The following is a 14,813-nucleotide window of genomic DNA, read 5'->3' as shown; positions in this document are numbered from 1 at the left end:
AAAGTGTTAAGGTGTGTGAAGGTTGAGAAGTATAATGTATTTGAAGATGCTTACATTTAATTTGTCTTATATACTGTAAGTCTAATGTGTCAGACCACAGTGCCAAAATACATGAAAACAGAAGCCAAATCCCACCCTTAATCAAAAACGTTTCCATTTAGAATAGCCAACAGTCAGTTTGATAGCAATGGGCAGGGCCTCTGGCTTACCACAGTTCTTGGCTGTAATATCCACCATCTGCCACAAAATTAAAAAAGGAGAAACCTCAGCATGTTGACGTACGGTCGTTCAGTGACTATATTATGGAATCATTTGATGCCAACATCTTTTACAAAATCTAGGTTGGCTGCTTGGCTCTTGGCACCAGCATTGCTAACCACCTGATTACAACTGACCAGACTTGTGCTACCACAACATTAGCCCACTCCAGCGACGCTAAAAGACATCCAAAAAAGCCTCAGTCGTATCAGCTACAAGGCTTTAAATTGCTAGGATAATCTTTCTTGAAAACTGCATCTTCCCACACTGCTGGCCTGGAAAGCTAGTGGGATCACATAAAAATAGATGAGCATTTGAGCAACTGTGATAAATGCTGTTTACGAACAAGAGTGTGAAAAGGTGCTTGCAACTGTCTCTCATGGTGGAATAACACAATTTTTAAAAAGGCAGTTCACAAATTAAGCTGTAGAAACTTTAAATACAAAAAAGAGGAGGCAGATCAGCTGTTCATGATCCTTACTGTGACTGGGACAATTTTGCTGGTGAACAGCCAGGCTAGCATGGAGTGCTAGGTGCTTCAGGGTTCAGCTGGAAGAGAAGGATTGTCTGGGAACATCACATAGCAGAAAGGTTTTGAGGGGCTCTGACTCAGGGTCAGCTTGTAATTGTTTATAATTAATGCATTTGATAATTGCTTTTTTTCTGCTTTTTTCTCTTGCATTTAAAAAAATGCATTAATTTTGCTTTGGGCATTTTATAAAGGTTGGAAGTGTGAGAGAAACTGCAGAAAGACGAGTAGTGGGGAAGCTGGGTGTCGGAGGCTATAAACGGATTTCCAGCCAGCATTAGTAATTAACAGTCATTAAAATTAATTGTCAAGTGTACAATTTGAAATGAAACATTTGGCTTCAATATGAGCTGTTTTTAAGTGTTGTTTAAACCATTACCAAAGCAGACCAGAACTGTTTTAAAAATCTCCACTATTGGACTCCAACATTCCTATCCTGCGGCAGGCAGAGGAAGCAAGCAGCCGATTCAATGTGAATGATAGAGCAAGCTTCAACTTTATTGAAAGAAATCACACCTTATATAAGCACTCTACAATAATCATGCATACTACTCACAAATCTATTGGATACATGTAAAAAGCTACATTATAATATCCCAGCCCCTTGTGGCATTTCAGGTATGCATAAACACCTTCCCTCTTCTTTACCTGTTTTTCTCCCAGGGCTGTTTTTCTATCACCTCCAAGGTCATAATGTTCCTCAATTTCTCTCTTTGTTAACATAACAGTCCTTTGTTAGCATAACTACCCTGGGTTTTTTCCTTGGTTTACCTCAGATGGCTGCAATCAGCTTCTGCGGAGACCCATGGCATTGCAAGCCGTTCTCCAGCACTATCCAACTTCACAATTGCTAGGCATTCATTCATAATTACCACTCCTAATCGGAAACAAAACTCTCAAAGACATCACTGGTTTTGATGAAATTGCTTCTGAAATGTCTATTTTGATGGCCACAAAAAAATTAACTTGGTTCTCCTTTAATGATTTTTAAGTGCTGCTCAGCTCTTAGAAGTAACAAAAGTAAGAGAACACCTTTTGTGTCAGTTAGTGGACTTGTCTTGCTGTGTCTTTTCAGACTTATATTGCCATCCCCATAAAGATTTGAGCTGGTTTCAGTGAGGGCCTTGGTTTGAGTCTGGATTTTGAGCCTCAAGCACCACTTCTGGCACTTGGCTTTCAGAACTTTTCATTTGGTGGTGAGCACAAAAAGGAAGAAAGCAACTTGACTTTTTTGTTCCTCATTCTGTTTGCAGACCTAACAATTATAAACATTGTCTTTGAGCATATGTAGTAAGGAAGCTGGAGATAATAAAGATTAACTCTTAATTATTTCAGGCACACTTTTCAGAGCAAAGTGATTTCAGAGACGCTTTACTGAGCAGAAAAGAAATAATTATGAGCCCAAAATAGCTATTGGTGTTTTATAATCACTTCTATCAATCTGGGAATGCAAATACATTTTGTACCACTTCAAGATTTAAAGCAACTTTTGAAGCAAAGTTGTCTTTGCTTTCTAGGAAGGTGCTGAATAAGTGGGATGAATTGGACAGAGTTCCAAATAAGTTCTTATCATAACTACGTACAAGGTGGTTACTTGGCTGTCCATGCCTGTGAGGGACAAAAGGCATCCTAGTCTACTCTGAAAGCTTACCAAGATGGCTAATTACAGCAAGGTGGCCTACTAGACATCCTGCAACTGTCATTTCTCTTACTCCAGAAACAATAAATACTTTGAATGTCAGGGCAGGAGGCAGACAAGTGGGAAAGCCTTGAGTTTGGTTCTTGCCTTTGTGTTCTAGTGTGAAGAGAGTGTTATACAATGTGTGTAACACCATCCACAGCTTCAGCAGTGTAGAAATGCTAGTGCAGAATGGCTGCAGTTAGAAGATGGTAGTATTGCCTGACATTGTTTTGGTAAAATATGTGAAGTGAGGTTGTCTGGTATAGCCAGACTATACTACTGTGTTCTGCACTCCAGTCCAGTGATAGCTAGGAACTAGTTCAGGCCATGGCAGAAGTTAAAATAGTTGCTGAGCTACTTTAGTATGTTCTGGGATAATCTAGTTCTGTGATCCCAAGCCTGTGATACAGGATCAGAGTTCAATCTTGCCCTTTCTGTCTGTGAAATTGTAGGAGGAGTTTGAAGACATGTTTACTTATCTTTTTGCATTTCCAGTTACGGCACCTTAAAGCGATAACAGCCTTCCACTGCTTATCATCTTCCCTTCACTGCCCTGCTCACTGGTAGAGCTGTTTGAATACTCCCTAACCCACTTCAGTTTAAATCAGCTGGGTTAGCAAAGATATACTATTCAACAGCTTACTGTTTAAACTAATCTGGCTCATTTTGACAGAGTACTAGGTTATACAAGCAGCAAAGAAGGATGGTGAAAAACAGATGGGGCAGTAACTTCTTCAGCTGGAACTTGAAGATCTGAATCCATGCCTTGAGAGTATGACTCATGGGGTTTGCATCACAGTACCTTATACACTGGAGGAGGCAAACTCTGAATTATATTCTGACCATGTTGCTTTTTACTGCATTAACTAAAAAGAACATTCTGCAGCTAAGGCAGCCAACCTGATAGAGCTCTTTGTTTCTCTGCTCAAACAACATTGCTTTCTGGTGTTCCCTTGGGGTCTGCTTTGCCAACTGCCTAGTCTTAGTATATGATGTAGTTCTGTGTTTATGATATGTGTGTTTGTATTGTCATTTGATGTGATATTGTGTCAGATACTGCTATTTCTAGTTCTTCTATGAAACACATACCTTTTAAGAGAAACTCAACAGATGAGAATGGTTTGAGGGCAAACTCCCCACTGCAGTTTCTACATCTCTTATATGACAGCTGTACTTAATGTCATTTCTCCACCACTCTGAATTCACAGAGATCTCTCATTTCTATCCCCAATTAGAACAGGATCTTTTTTCACCTGATTCTGCTTTCACTTAGATCAGAATAAATATGAAGTAGCTTCACTGAAGACAAAAGATACATGCTAGTTTGAAACTACAGTGAGCTCGGGAGGTGATGACAGTCTCAGTCCAGTTTGTACTGAAAAATAATTCATGTTTTATGGTCCTTTGCTCCTTGGATTTTCTTATCTTCATATATGTTTGATGCCTTGATCATAAGCATAGAGGACAGTTGTTCTCTCTTGTATAAACCCCTCTCTGAATTCATGCTCTTCACAAAACCTAGCCTCATGTTTGTCTTTGGAGGCCTGCCCAGTGCATCTTCAATACTTACTGAGTCAGAAATGGACTCTCTTAACAGCCTCGTTTTACATACGGTTACAACTTGCTCTCAAGTTTTAACCATCCAGAAGCACACTGGCAAGCTCCTACCTCCCAGGCAGTTTAAATTTAATGATTGACATTCTCCACGTATCAAAAAAAGTTTCTCTTAAGAATGCATGTTAATTTAATGGAGAGCAGACCATTTTCATCTCGTTATTCAGAAATGGTCTGATTTCTGCCAGGCATGCTGTTTGAATTTCTCAGCTGTTACCCAGCTATTACAGCTGGACCATCCTACCACAGTTGTGTTGTCTGTCATCCCCTGACTGCTATCAGTGATAGCACTCACAGCACAATTTCTTCATGTTTCAGATTCTCATCTATGTATACTGAAAATTCCTGTCTTCTCCACTTATTCTTATGGACTTAACTTTTGTTGGTGAAGCAGTCATTTTTTCCCAGCTAGTGTCAGTCATTATCTATGAAATTCCAGCTAGTATGTAGCTCTCTAGAAGAATACTGATGTCAGAAATGTACGAGTTTTCTCCTAGTTGTCAACTAAAACACCTACTTTCTATGGCCTCCCTATTCCAATGAAAAGTATTTTATTTATAGATTTAGTAGCTTTAAATCCTTCTCCCATTCGGTGCAGTTTAGAGAAAACTATACATCAACTAGGCTTCCTTTCACTATCGGTCATGACTAAGAAGCCAAGATAGATCTTGGTAATTCATGAAAACGTGTCCATTCATATCTGTTGGTCACCCATATTATCTTTGATTGATCTAAACTTATATTTCATGGTTGACCTGATTTTTAATCTTCAAGGAGCAGACATTGAACAGGATAAAATATTGTTATCGTCTTCTAAAAATATCCTCTAACGTGCCACTGAAGGAAATATTTAGAAAAGGAGCACATCTTAAATAAGAGCATCACAATATAATGTCAAGTTTTTGTTCCCAGTAATAACCAAGCTGAACAAAGAAAGTGTATTTGAAAGCAAGCTAGCAAAACATACCATCTTTGAATCAAAATTTGTAATATGTCAGAAATTGGTACCTATGAGCTACATAGTACTTATGAGAGACAGGGTTGCAAGACTAGATTTGTACTGTCAGGTCCCAAGGCCTGTCAGAATGTGACACAGGAACTTGGAATGGTGGATGAAAGTTTTAAAAAGAACATGTTTCAGCTTGCTAGAATTCTGATTTTCCTGGGCAAGCTGCACTTTCCTTCTGTGATTGGATGAGGAAGAGAGATACATCTGAAACATATTAAAAACAGGATAAAAGTGAATAAAATATTACCTCTAGAATGACAGAGTGAAGGTTTAAATTATAAAATACTAAGTTTACTTTTCACATCTTGAAAACCTCTTCCAAATTTAAAATACATATTTCACCTCTGCCATAAGTTCCAGCATGCTTTTGATCACAATAGTTTCAGCCAAGACAAAATGTATCATAAATGAAAGATTCAATCGATAAAATTTCTGGTGCCACTTGTACTTAACTTTTCCAAGTACCTATGAATAATGTCCTTTTCAGGACTCCGTGCTCTCTATTCATTTCAAGAGGTGCTCTGGTTTTCAAAACACTCAGCTCCCAATGATTTCTGATTTTCTAAGCCATGCCTGCTAGGGCTTTGTTAGCTAAAGCAGTTAACCAAGTGCCCCAGTTCTGAGAGGTGCTTCTTTCCCCATACGGTTTGCTGTTTACATAGGTATCTGAACATGCTAAGAGGTACCCACTGTTTCTGAAGTCTTAGGTTAAATTTCCCATAATCAAGGGCAACAGATGTCATCTAACTTCCCCCATCATGTAAAAAATTCTCACCTTCTTTTCATTGTGAACACCTGTAAATGTGAATATAGATAACATTTATTTGTTATGTGCCTTTCTCTTTTTTTGAGGAAAGCTTGCAGCATGACAGTTGTGTGGGGCCAAAGCCATAGCCAGTATGAACAGAAGGAGCTCTCTTCAGCAGTGAAAACTGCTTCTTTGCTTTTAAAATGGTATTTGAGAAATCAGTGGTTCTCTCTGGAAAACAAAAGAGCAAGAAGTCTGATAGAATCATTTTGAGGCTACTAATAAAGATCAGTCTTGGTAATCTTTAATTTACTTGAAGATACCAAATGGAGACTTCAGGTAGAAATAACAGCAGCAGGTCACTCAAGCACAATACTAAATTTAAACTAGGCAGGCTAACCTCTGTATATACAGTTAGGCCAGTATTTCAGTGCTTTGCCCTGTGACAAACTGATACACACAAAAAACCTAATCTAACCATTTTCCAACTTCCCTTTCTCTCCCACTTTGCTCCATAGGCTTTCTCTCACAGCTCGTCTATGACCGGCCAGTGACCGAGTGCATCCGGGCTGGACATTACGCAGCCAGCGTAATTATCAAGCGTTCAGGTTGCACCTTCCCAGAGAAGCCTGACTTCCACTGATACTGGTGAACTGGAGGGATCAAGAGTAACTCCCATGTTGCCGAGGGATTGCTGCCTACATTTTTCCTCTTTCCCTTTCCTCACCTTTCCAATTACCTGCATCAACGCTTCTGTACTTCCGTTCATTGTATTCTAAATGAAATAGATATTTCTATGGTGTTTTCCTTTTCATACCACTACAATGTCTCAGTAATCTTAACTTTGGAAACAGTGCTAAGTGAAGCTTATTCTCTCATTCATCAGGAAAAATTGTTATATTTACACAATTTATAAGGAAGTCCCATGTAAATGACACTGCCAATTAACACCATTAAAATACTTTATTAAATTATCTAGTTCGTATCCAGCTGTGGCCAAATCCTGCTCAACTTACATGAAATCAACAGACCTGACTTTATTTGTCACTTAACATTATAAACCAGGAATTGTTCTTTCTGTATAGTGGAGTCACACTAGTGTAAAGAGCATTGTAAATGTCCCAAGAATTTCCTTATATGAGTGTGTAAGAGCTGGCTGTCAGATCCAGCCCAGTTTCCATGAAAGTGAATAGCTGTTTTGCCTGTGATTTAAGGACCTGATCCAAAGCTCATGCCATGTGTTCGGTCATCTTGCACTGATGCCAGTAGCTTTGGGTCTGGCACTGTGTGAGAGAAGGGTCTGGCCACTCTATGCACAGTCACATTCATCTGTCAGGTGAGCTAGCAGAGGTACTTTCAGTGATTTCAGGGCAGATGCGTGAGTTGATGATGAACATAAACATGCAGATAGATCTTATCTCCTCCATGTGAGCTTTCTAGAGGCTGTATTTAATTAAGGTACACATAGTGAAAATGAGGTACAGAAATCTTTATGCAGGATATATTGACAGGATATGCCAAATGGAATCTCTGAAACGCACATTTTTAAACTTTTAATTTACTTCGGATAATTAAGCAATATGGTGGATTTTGTTTGTATTTACAGTATTCAAAGAGGTGATCTGACACTGCATTCATTACTTTGCTATGTAATTTGATACTGATAAATAAAAAATTGTCATACAGTAACTCCTGGCTTTGCAGTGGTATGTGTTCAGCTTTCTTCCATGTATCATACTGAAGTGGGAACTGGAAATGGGTTCTTAACCCACAGTCCATGCTAGATCTCACCATTTTATATGTGACTTTCAGTGTCCAGGTGGGTGTTCAAGGGTGATCTCAGCAGTAAGGAAGGGAAGGAACATCAATTTGATATTTGTACCACAGGAGAGAAAAAAATTAGTGGCTAGGGTTCATCAGTGCAAGCTTTGCACTTTACTGCATAGAATGGAACAAGGTATACACAGAGTTAGAATGTTGTTATTACAGTTTGTGTATTGCAAAGAGCATGGGGAGAAATCAAAGCTATGATCCCGATTTGCTTGTTTAGCCCAGCATCCACTCTGATACATTGGACAGCAGGCTCTCTCGTCTTAGAGATCACCCAGTGGGATCCCTGTAAGTACATCAGTGAGCTTCAAACCAGCCACTTCTGAAAATCCTCATCATCACAAGCGCAAGTCACTGCATTGTAAGCATGGTCTGTTCCCCAAGGACTCAAGCTCACAGACTCTGTCTGAAGAAGGCTGCATGTACAGGCCTTGTCTATCTGTGGACCTACTCATGAATAGCTTTGTGCAAATAAGACTTGCCTGGTTTCTTCATAGTGCTACTCTCAACAGAGCTTTGGACTTGACATTTCTCAAGTTCTAGCATAGGAGGAAGGAAGAAGAATGAATATATTGGAGTGAAAATGGATCTGCAAACAAAACTGAAAGAGGGTACAGTGCATGGTTTTCAGGTTTTATGGATTGATCAGAATAATGTTATTTTTTACATCTCATGGTTAATTTTTAGGTATTTACCTTGAGATATCCACCCAATATATTTTAATCAAGAAAAGCTGACAGACCAAGGAAGGATGTGTTGCAGTCCTTGCTTTTTAATGTATGGTCACATATGCTTACTTCAAGAATTTGGCTGTCAATAATGAAAACCCCAGTGGTCTAGTGGTTAAATTTACTGTTCCCTTTGATCTGTATCCATGACACTTTCCATTTCTTTTGAAACAACTTTATCAATGTCCTGGGCGGATAATTATGGCCCATTTAAAACAAAATATAAATACGTAAGCATTCTTCACTCTACCAATGAAACTACAAGAGAGCATAACTCCTGTAAAGGAAGGGAGGATATGTAAAGGAGTCATACCGTAGAGGGGGGTCGTTCTTTCTTTCTCTAGGCTATTCCTCATTTTCAATTAAGGATGCAAGAGAGTCAAAGCAGAGATTCCCTTCTGAGCTCTTCTACTGATGTGCTTGGTGAGCTTGAGCTCCTGATATTTGGCTCTTGAGTGTCAGCTCCAAAGCATAATTTGAAGCCAGTGGGAGCATCTGAGGAATAAACTACTACCCAATTTATGGAAGGGCATCAGAGTCTGACCCATTCTATTTAGCCATTTATTATTTCTCCAATATCTGTCAATGGATATTCTTGGATGATGTATAGATACTTAGAAACGTATTGCCATCATGCTAAATAATTTCAATTTGTGCTGTCAGATTGCCTGACAATTTCATTCTGGATTCTTTTCAGGATTTGTATTTCTTTCCTGCTTCTCACTGATGAAGGGTTGTTTTTTTTATCTATATAATGGATAACGGTGCCATCTTTAATATTCTCTCTCACAAATATTTTTCCTCTGTCCTCTACCAGCTTATTCCACACAGAGGCGTGTTAGAAAACTGGGCTTCCTGAAAAACGTCACTGAAAGAGTTGTCTGCCAGTGACATGTGCCACTGTCTCAGATCCCAGATGGGATAACTGAAGTGAGTCTGTCACTGAGCTTGAGCCATCATTCAAACCCAGAGTTCTTACCTGGGTTACTTTCACAAAAACAAATACTGGAAATCCATTTCCTACTAGCCACCAGCCAAAGCATATCACCCTCACTCAGATAAAACTCTTCCTTTTTGCTGGAAATTACTACATCTCCTGTGTCCAGCACTATGCATTTTAGGCTTGTTTTAGTACCACATAAGCGGGTAGCAATGCTGCTGAGATCAACAGGAAAGGAATGGTTGTGTTTCCATTTCTGCAGATGATCCACTTTGTTACTTTGAGTAGATCACTTTCCTCTCTCAATCTCTTTCTCTCTGTAAGGAAGATGGTAAGCTCAATTAGATGGTAAAAGAGATGAAGGCAGTAAGAATTCAAGTAGGACAGTATCAGCCACATCTCTGTACTCACTGCTGGTCTTTTAATTATTTGAGTTTTCCCTTTTGTACATGAACCCACTTAAAGCTATTTGTTTACCCTTAAAAAATATTGCTAGCTGTTACTACTTGTTTGAGGGTTAAGGCAGGGAAAGCAAAGGAAGGGAAAGGAAAGGAAAGGAAAAAAGCTTTACTTATAAGGTGAAGTAAAATATTCTACATGAAAATGACAATAGAAATGCACACTGTTTTAAGATGACAAGTCTGGGAACAATCTTTAATTTAAAGGGTCTTATCCACAGTTTCTATAAAGAAATGTTAATTAAAAGTGTGATGACATGTTTGGGATTTAAAGGAAATCATTCTGCAAAGGATTTATAGCAATCACAGCTCTAGAGCATTAGGATTACAGATCCTTGTGCTGTTCCTTTTCAGCGATCATGTGATTGGCCTGCTGTTAAATATAGCTCCCATTTAGTGAATTGAGACAGGCATGGGAAAGGTAGGGGTAGTTTCCCTTTAACCAGCGGGATTTCAGAGGTGTTGGAGATTATACAATTCATTAGTTTTTACATAAGATCAAAGGCAGAGGGGAAGTCAATTTGGGCACCAACTGCTACTGTCTGAAAGTCTTGCAGATTAAATGAGAAGTGAACATGTGCAGTGCTAACTGCTTGTATTAGAGCATGAGCCTATTGTTTTATATCTCACTAACTCATTGTTCTCTTCCTGGAGATAATTCTCACACTTAAGACCTTCAGCGATAGTTATGTCTATTGTGAATAGTTCAGCAACCAACTGTCTCAGAGGTTATTGCCTAAGCATCTTTCCCTTGGTCTAATCCCTGCAAGGTTTTTTTTCTGAGCAGTGTTGTTAATCTAAAATGACTGCTAACTGACTCCTGTGTCAAACATTATTCATTATGTGCTTTAAACGCTTCCTGCAGAGGCCAAAATAAATTTTGCTTTTTAAAAGCGGACCACAAGGGGTGCCTATGTAGGATATTTCCTAAAAGATTAGCCTCAAAATGGCAGTTAAGATGATGAGGGGAAAAAACTGTGCTCAAAACAAAGCTTTACAATTTAACCAGGGACATGCAAAATGGACAAACCTTAGTTACCAAAACCCACTCTTCATACAGAATTATCTATAAGCCGTTCCTCTGAGAGAAAACATGCACCCTTGCAGGGCAGGGGATATTTTTATAAATACATGGAATAAGCGACCTTATTAAAAAATGAAGGACAAATAAACAAAATTTTTAAAAGCAGTAATTCTTTTGTGTCTGTTTTTTTCAGGTGTCACTGGTGTTGGCATAAAGTGAGAGGGGTTTTTTGTGTCAATGGCACTGTCAGGCCTTGAATACATAATGACAATATGGGAAGAGAGACAGACAGATAGATTTGAATAGCAATAAGGTGGGTTTTCTTCCAGTGTGAAAAAAGCATGGGATTCATGTGTACTGAGATGAAGTATAGCCTTGCTGCACAGTGCAAATATTTAATGCTGTTCTAACTATCCCTTGGTTATTGGAGTGTGACAGTTAATAGCCGTCAGCTGCCAAACCCAGTGAACAGTTTGGTTCCCTAAAAAGAAAATGAAAAGTTGAAAAATAAAGCCAAGTCAGACTAGAAACCCGCAAATCATAAATGTGCTATATCTTAGCAGGCAGAGCATCTCCAAAGTTCAGAGCCATGTCGACCTGAGCTGCTTCTCAAATGAGAGAAGGATCGAGTACATCTGTCTTCTAGTCCTAGTTTTGCCAGGTACTCACAGGCAAGTTTTGGCTGGGCTTTCTGTATCCTGAGGCTCTGTTACTCCTTAGCAATGTTTGTAAAGAAGATTGAGTAAAGACTGGAATTTAGTAAAGCATTGTCATTATTTTGGATCAAATATCTGAAGTCAGTGGTGCAGCATAAATGCATAGAAAAATGGAAGAGCTCCTAAACTGCGTGTGAGAGAAACTGTGTGCTCAGAAGGCCTTCCTGTCTATGTTAACATCAATGTAGAATATTGCTCTAAAACGAAGCATTACTGTGAAATAACAACATATGAGAGAATATGTCAAGAAATAGATTTAGCTTGAAAATCACCTCTCATTCTACTTTTTTTTAAATTATTATTATTATTAAAAATAATAATAATAATAATAATAATGCTAGAACTAACACTTCACTGTACTTAAAAATTGCTCTATTTTGAACATACCTACTTTTTGGGACCTTGGCAATAGCCACATTACCTCTTGCCCTATATATTTGCCAGCTGTGCTTATGCAATGGTAAGTACCAGACATAAGTGATTAGGTGGCCATGCTCTCCAGGCTCCCTGTGTAGCCACTGGAAAGCGTGTCTCCAGAGGACAAGCTAGAGCAGGGAGCTGAGCAACAACTCCCGCAGTGCTCTGCAGGCACCTCTGCTGACTCAGAGAGAGGAGGTAGGATGGGACTTACCTACTCTTAATGCTGTTAGCCATCTAAAACGGGAGCAGAGAGAGGGACTGATCTTCCCTGGCTTTTTCCCTTTGTTGGCATTACATTTTTCACAGAAAGGCAAGAGGAGGGAAAACAAATAACAAAGAGCAAAAGCAGCAAAAAATATAACCATCAGCAAAATAACTTTCATTTAAGTTACCTTGATCTCAGTTTCTTAAAATTATGTGGGTTGCAAGTTAATGATGATTCTTCTAATCTCTCCTGATTAGAATATATATACACTATATACTGTAATATTAGAATAATATATAATATATATATTATATTAGAATATGTAATAATAATGGTAGATATAGTGCAAAACCCCTTTGCTCATCTGCTGTTTGGGCAGTGCTCCCTACACAACCTTTTGTTTCCATAGGATTTTATCTCTCTCCTGAAGTATTTCCCCACAAACACACTTCCTGTCCCAGTTACCTTCATATAAAGAGTGGGTTTGGGTTTTTTAAGGGGTGAGGCAGTTACCAATCACAATAGTCTTCCCAAAAATTAGATTGTTGTCATATCTGTGGATCAGTGAATTATAAATTAAATCACTGATCAAACTTCAGGATTCATTTTCAGGGATATAACCTATTAGGGGGACAATTAATGGCACTCAACTTGCAGAATTTCCAGGGTTCTTCTATCAACGTATCACACAGACCAACCTATTTTAGTCTGGCCTGTCCTAAAGCATAGCCAGCTGCTGTGCCTGTCTTGCAGGGTAAGGATAAAGCGCTTTCCTATCCATCTCCCAAGGTCAGTACAATAACAAACACATTTTATGTCTCATAGTGAAAAGCATTTATCGGTGCATCTTTTGCATTCCATAAAGGACCACAGATTTCTCAAGATGAACATTCTGGATTTAGGGAAGGTTGTGCTCCAGATACATGGTGATTTGTATGTATCATGAATACATACATGATACATTTCATTGTCTAAAATTAGCAGTAAAACAGCCTCCTGGGGCTTGATGTTTATTATGCACTACAGTGTTTCAGGACAAAGCAAGAAACAGGATTTTAGCACATAACCTGGCAAATTCAGCAGGGGAAAGGAAGAAATTAATTTGGAATGACTTGTCATAGTATGTTTACTATAGAAATTTATGCCAGCTCGGAAGTTAGCCCTTCTACCCCCCAGCAGCAGCAGCAGCAGCAGTAGCAGCAGCAGCAGCAGCTTAAATTGGGACATGGGAGTCTCACGGAGTAGGAAGATATTTGAGTTTCCCTGAGGCTCAGAGTTCTGCCCTGAAAAAAAGACTCACATATTGTTGTCTCAAAGAAAAAAGATAAACTGTAGTGTGCTTGGGTATTACCTTGCACAGTATCAGCTACAGCTTTGCAGTTTGGGTTGACATGCAAAAGTACTGTGTCATGCTTTGCATGACATATCTGCACACCTCTGCCTGACAGTGTTTGCTTGTCCCTCTTGAACCAGCCTATAAAGTCACAAGTAGTATGTCTTATTTATCTTAGACTTGTAACTTTTTCTTAATGGCCTCATTTTTCTAAAAGAGATGAAGATGGGACAATGATGTGGAGGACATGTCTCCTGTATTGTAGTTCATACCTTCTGAGACTGTCAGCTTCCCTGAGGACCCACTCACTCTCTCCTGAACTGATGACGAAAGAACTACTCTGTGCTAAAAAAGCCAGTGAGATTTCTAATGATCCATTGTTGCTTATGCCTCTTCCCATGTTTCACTCTGTAGGGACAAATCAACTCTGTTGAACCAGCAGCAGCCCTACCAAAGGACCAGCCGATTTTCTTTAATTGGCTTCAATTCTGGTTCTTTAATTTTCCTTGGATATATCCTGCCCATGTACTAGCCCACCCTGATGCTGTGATACTGAGTCAGATCAGAGCACAGGGCATTTGGCATTGCAGCCCCACATTGCATCTGGATGAAGTTTAGTATGCAGAGCAGCAAGGATCACGAGGGGCTTGGTTTGCTTCCCCTCCAAACACTACTGGCAAAAAGAAAACAGACACAAATGCCTGTTGCACAAGTCTCTTGCCTCTCGATTCTGCTCATTTAGCTCAATTTAATGATTCTTTTTGGCTCCCTCTTCCCTTCCAAACCATATCTGTGAATATTCATCTTTTAAAGTAAAGCACCATAGAAGTGGGCCTTCATACAGGACTCTTGCTGACTGCCACTCCCGCTGACAAAAAAGATTGCAAGAAGCAAGAATTTGAATAAAGGACAAACGTCACATATGCTGTGTGCTATGGAGGACAAATGCTGAATACAAAATATGTTTAATTGCTGAGTTAATTATCTCACTAAAGTCTAAATGTTGTTTTTCAGCACTCCCCCCCCCTCAGTTGTTTACTTTTATCAGTTAGAAAATAAAAAATCAATGTCATGAAAAACATAATTATATTCCTACTAATCTGGAGTGTTTTCTCATTTGAGTACTGCAGCCTGATGCGTTTTATCACTTTCGATCAGATTATAGCAGTGGAAATTGCCAGCTAAAAGCTATGGCTTTAGAGCAAAAAAGGGGAAGAAGAAAACCCACCCCAAAGCCATGTGCGTTGCCAATCAAATCTTATTCCTAATGACAAAGCTTCTGTGATTTCCTTTCTGACAATACATGAATAGCTAGTGAAT

At 39.1% G+C, this 14,813-nt stretch overlaps 1 protein-coding gene across 2 annotated transcripts in view; it reads left to right on the top strand.

Moving 5' to 3' along the window:
- The window catches only part of ADK (adenosine kinase), a 285,109-nt gene extending 277,565 nt beyond the window's left edge, over positions 1-7,544 (top strand). For both annotated transcript variants that reach the window (XM_026851592.1, XM_026851591.1), the window contains exon 11: positions 6,358-7,544. In XM_026851592.1, coding sequence (XP_026707393.1) covers positions 6,358-6,482 — 125 coding nt within the window. In that variant the 3' untranslated portion in view covers positions 6,483-7,544. The remainder of the gene's footprint in view (positions 1-6,357) is intronic.
- The last annotated feature ends 7,269 nt before the right edge of the window (positions 7,545-14,813 follow it).

This window comes from Athene cunicularia (genome assembly GCF_003259725.1).
Source record: "Athene cunicularia isolate RWA chromosome 6 unlocalized genomic scaffold, athCun1 chr6_part1, whole genome shotgun sequence".
Lineage (NCBI taxonomy): Eukaryota > Metazoa > Chordata > Aves > Strigiformes > Strigidae > Athene > Athene cunicularia.
This window is presented reverse-complemented; position numbering and strand designations above follow the sequence as displayed.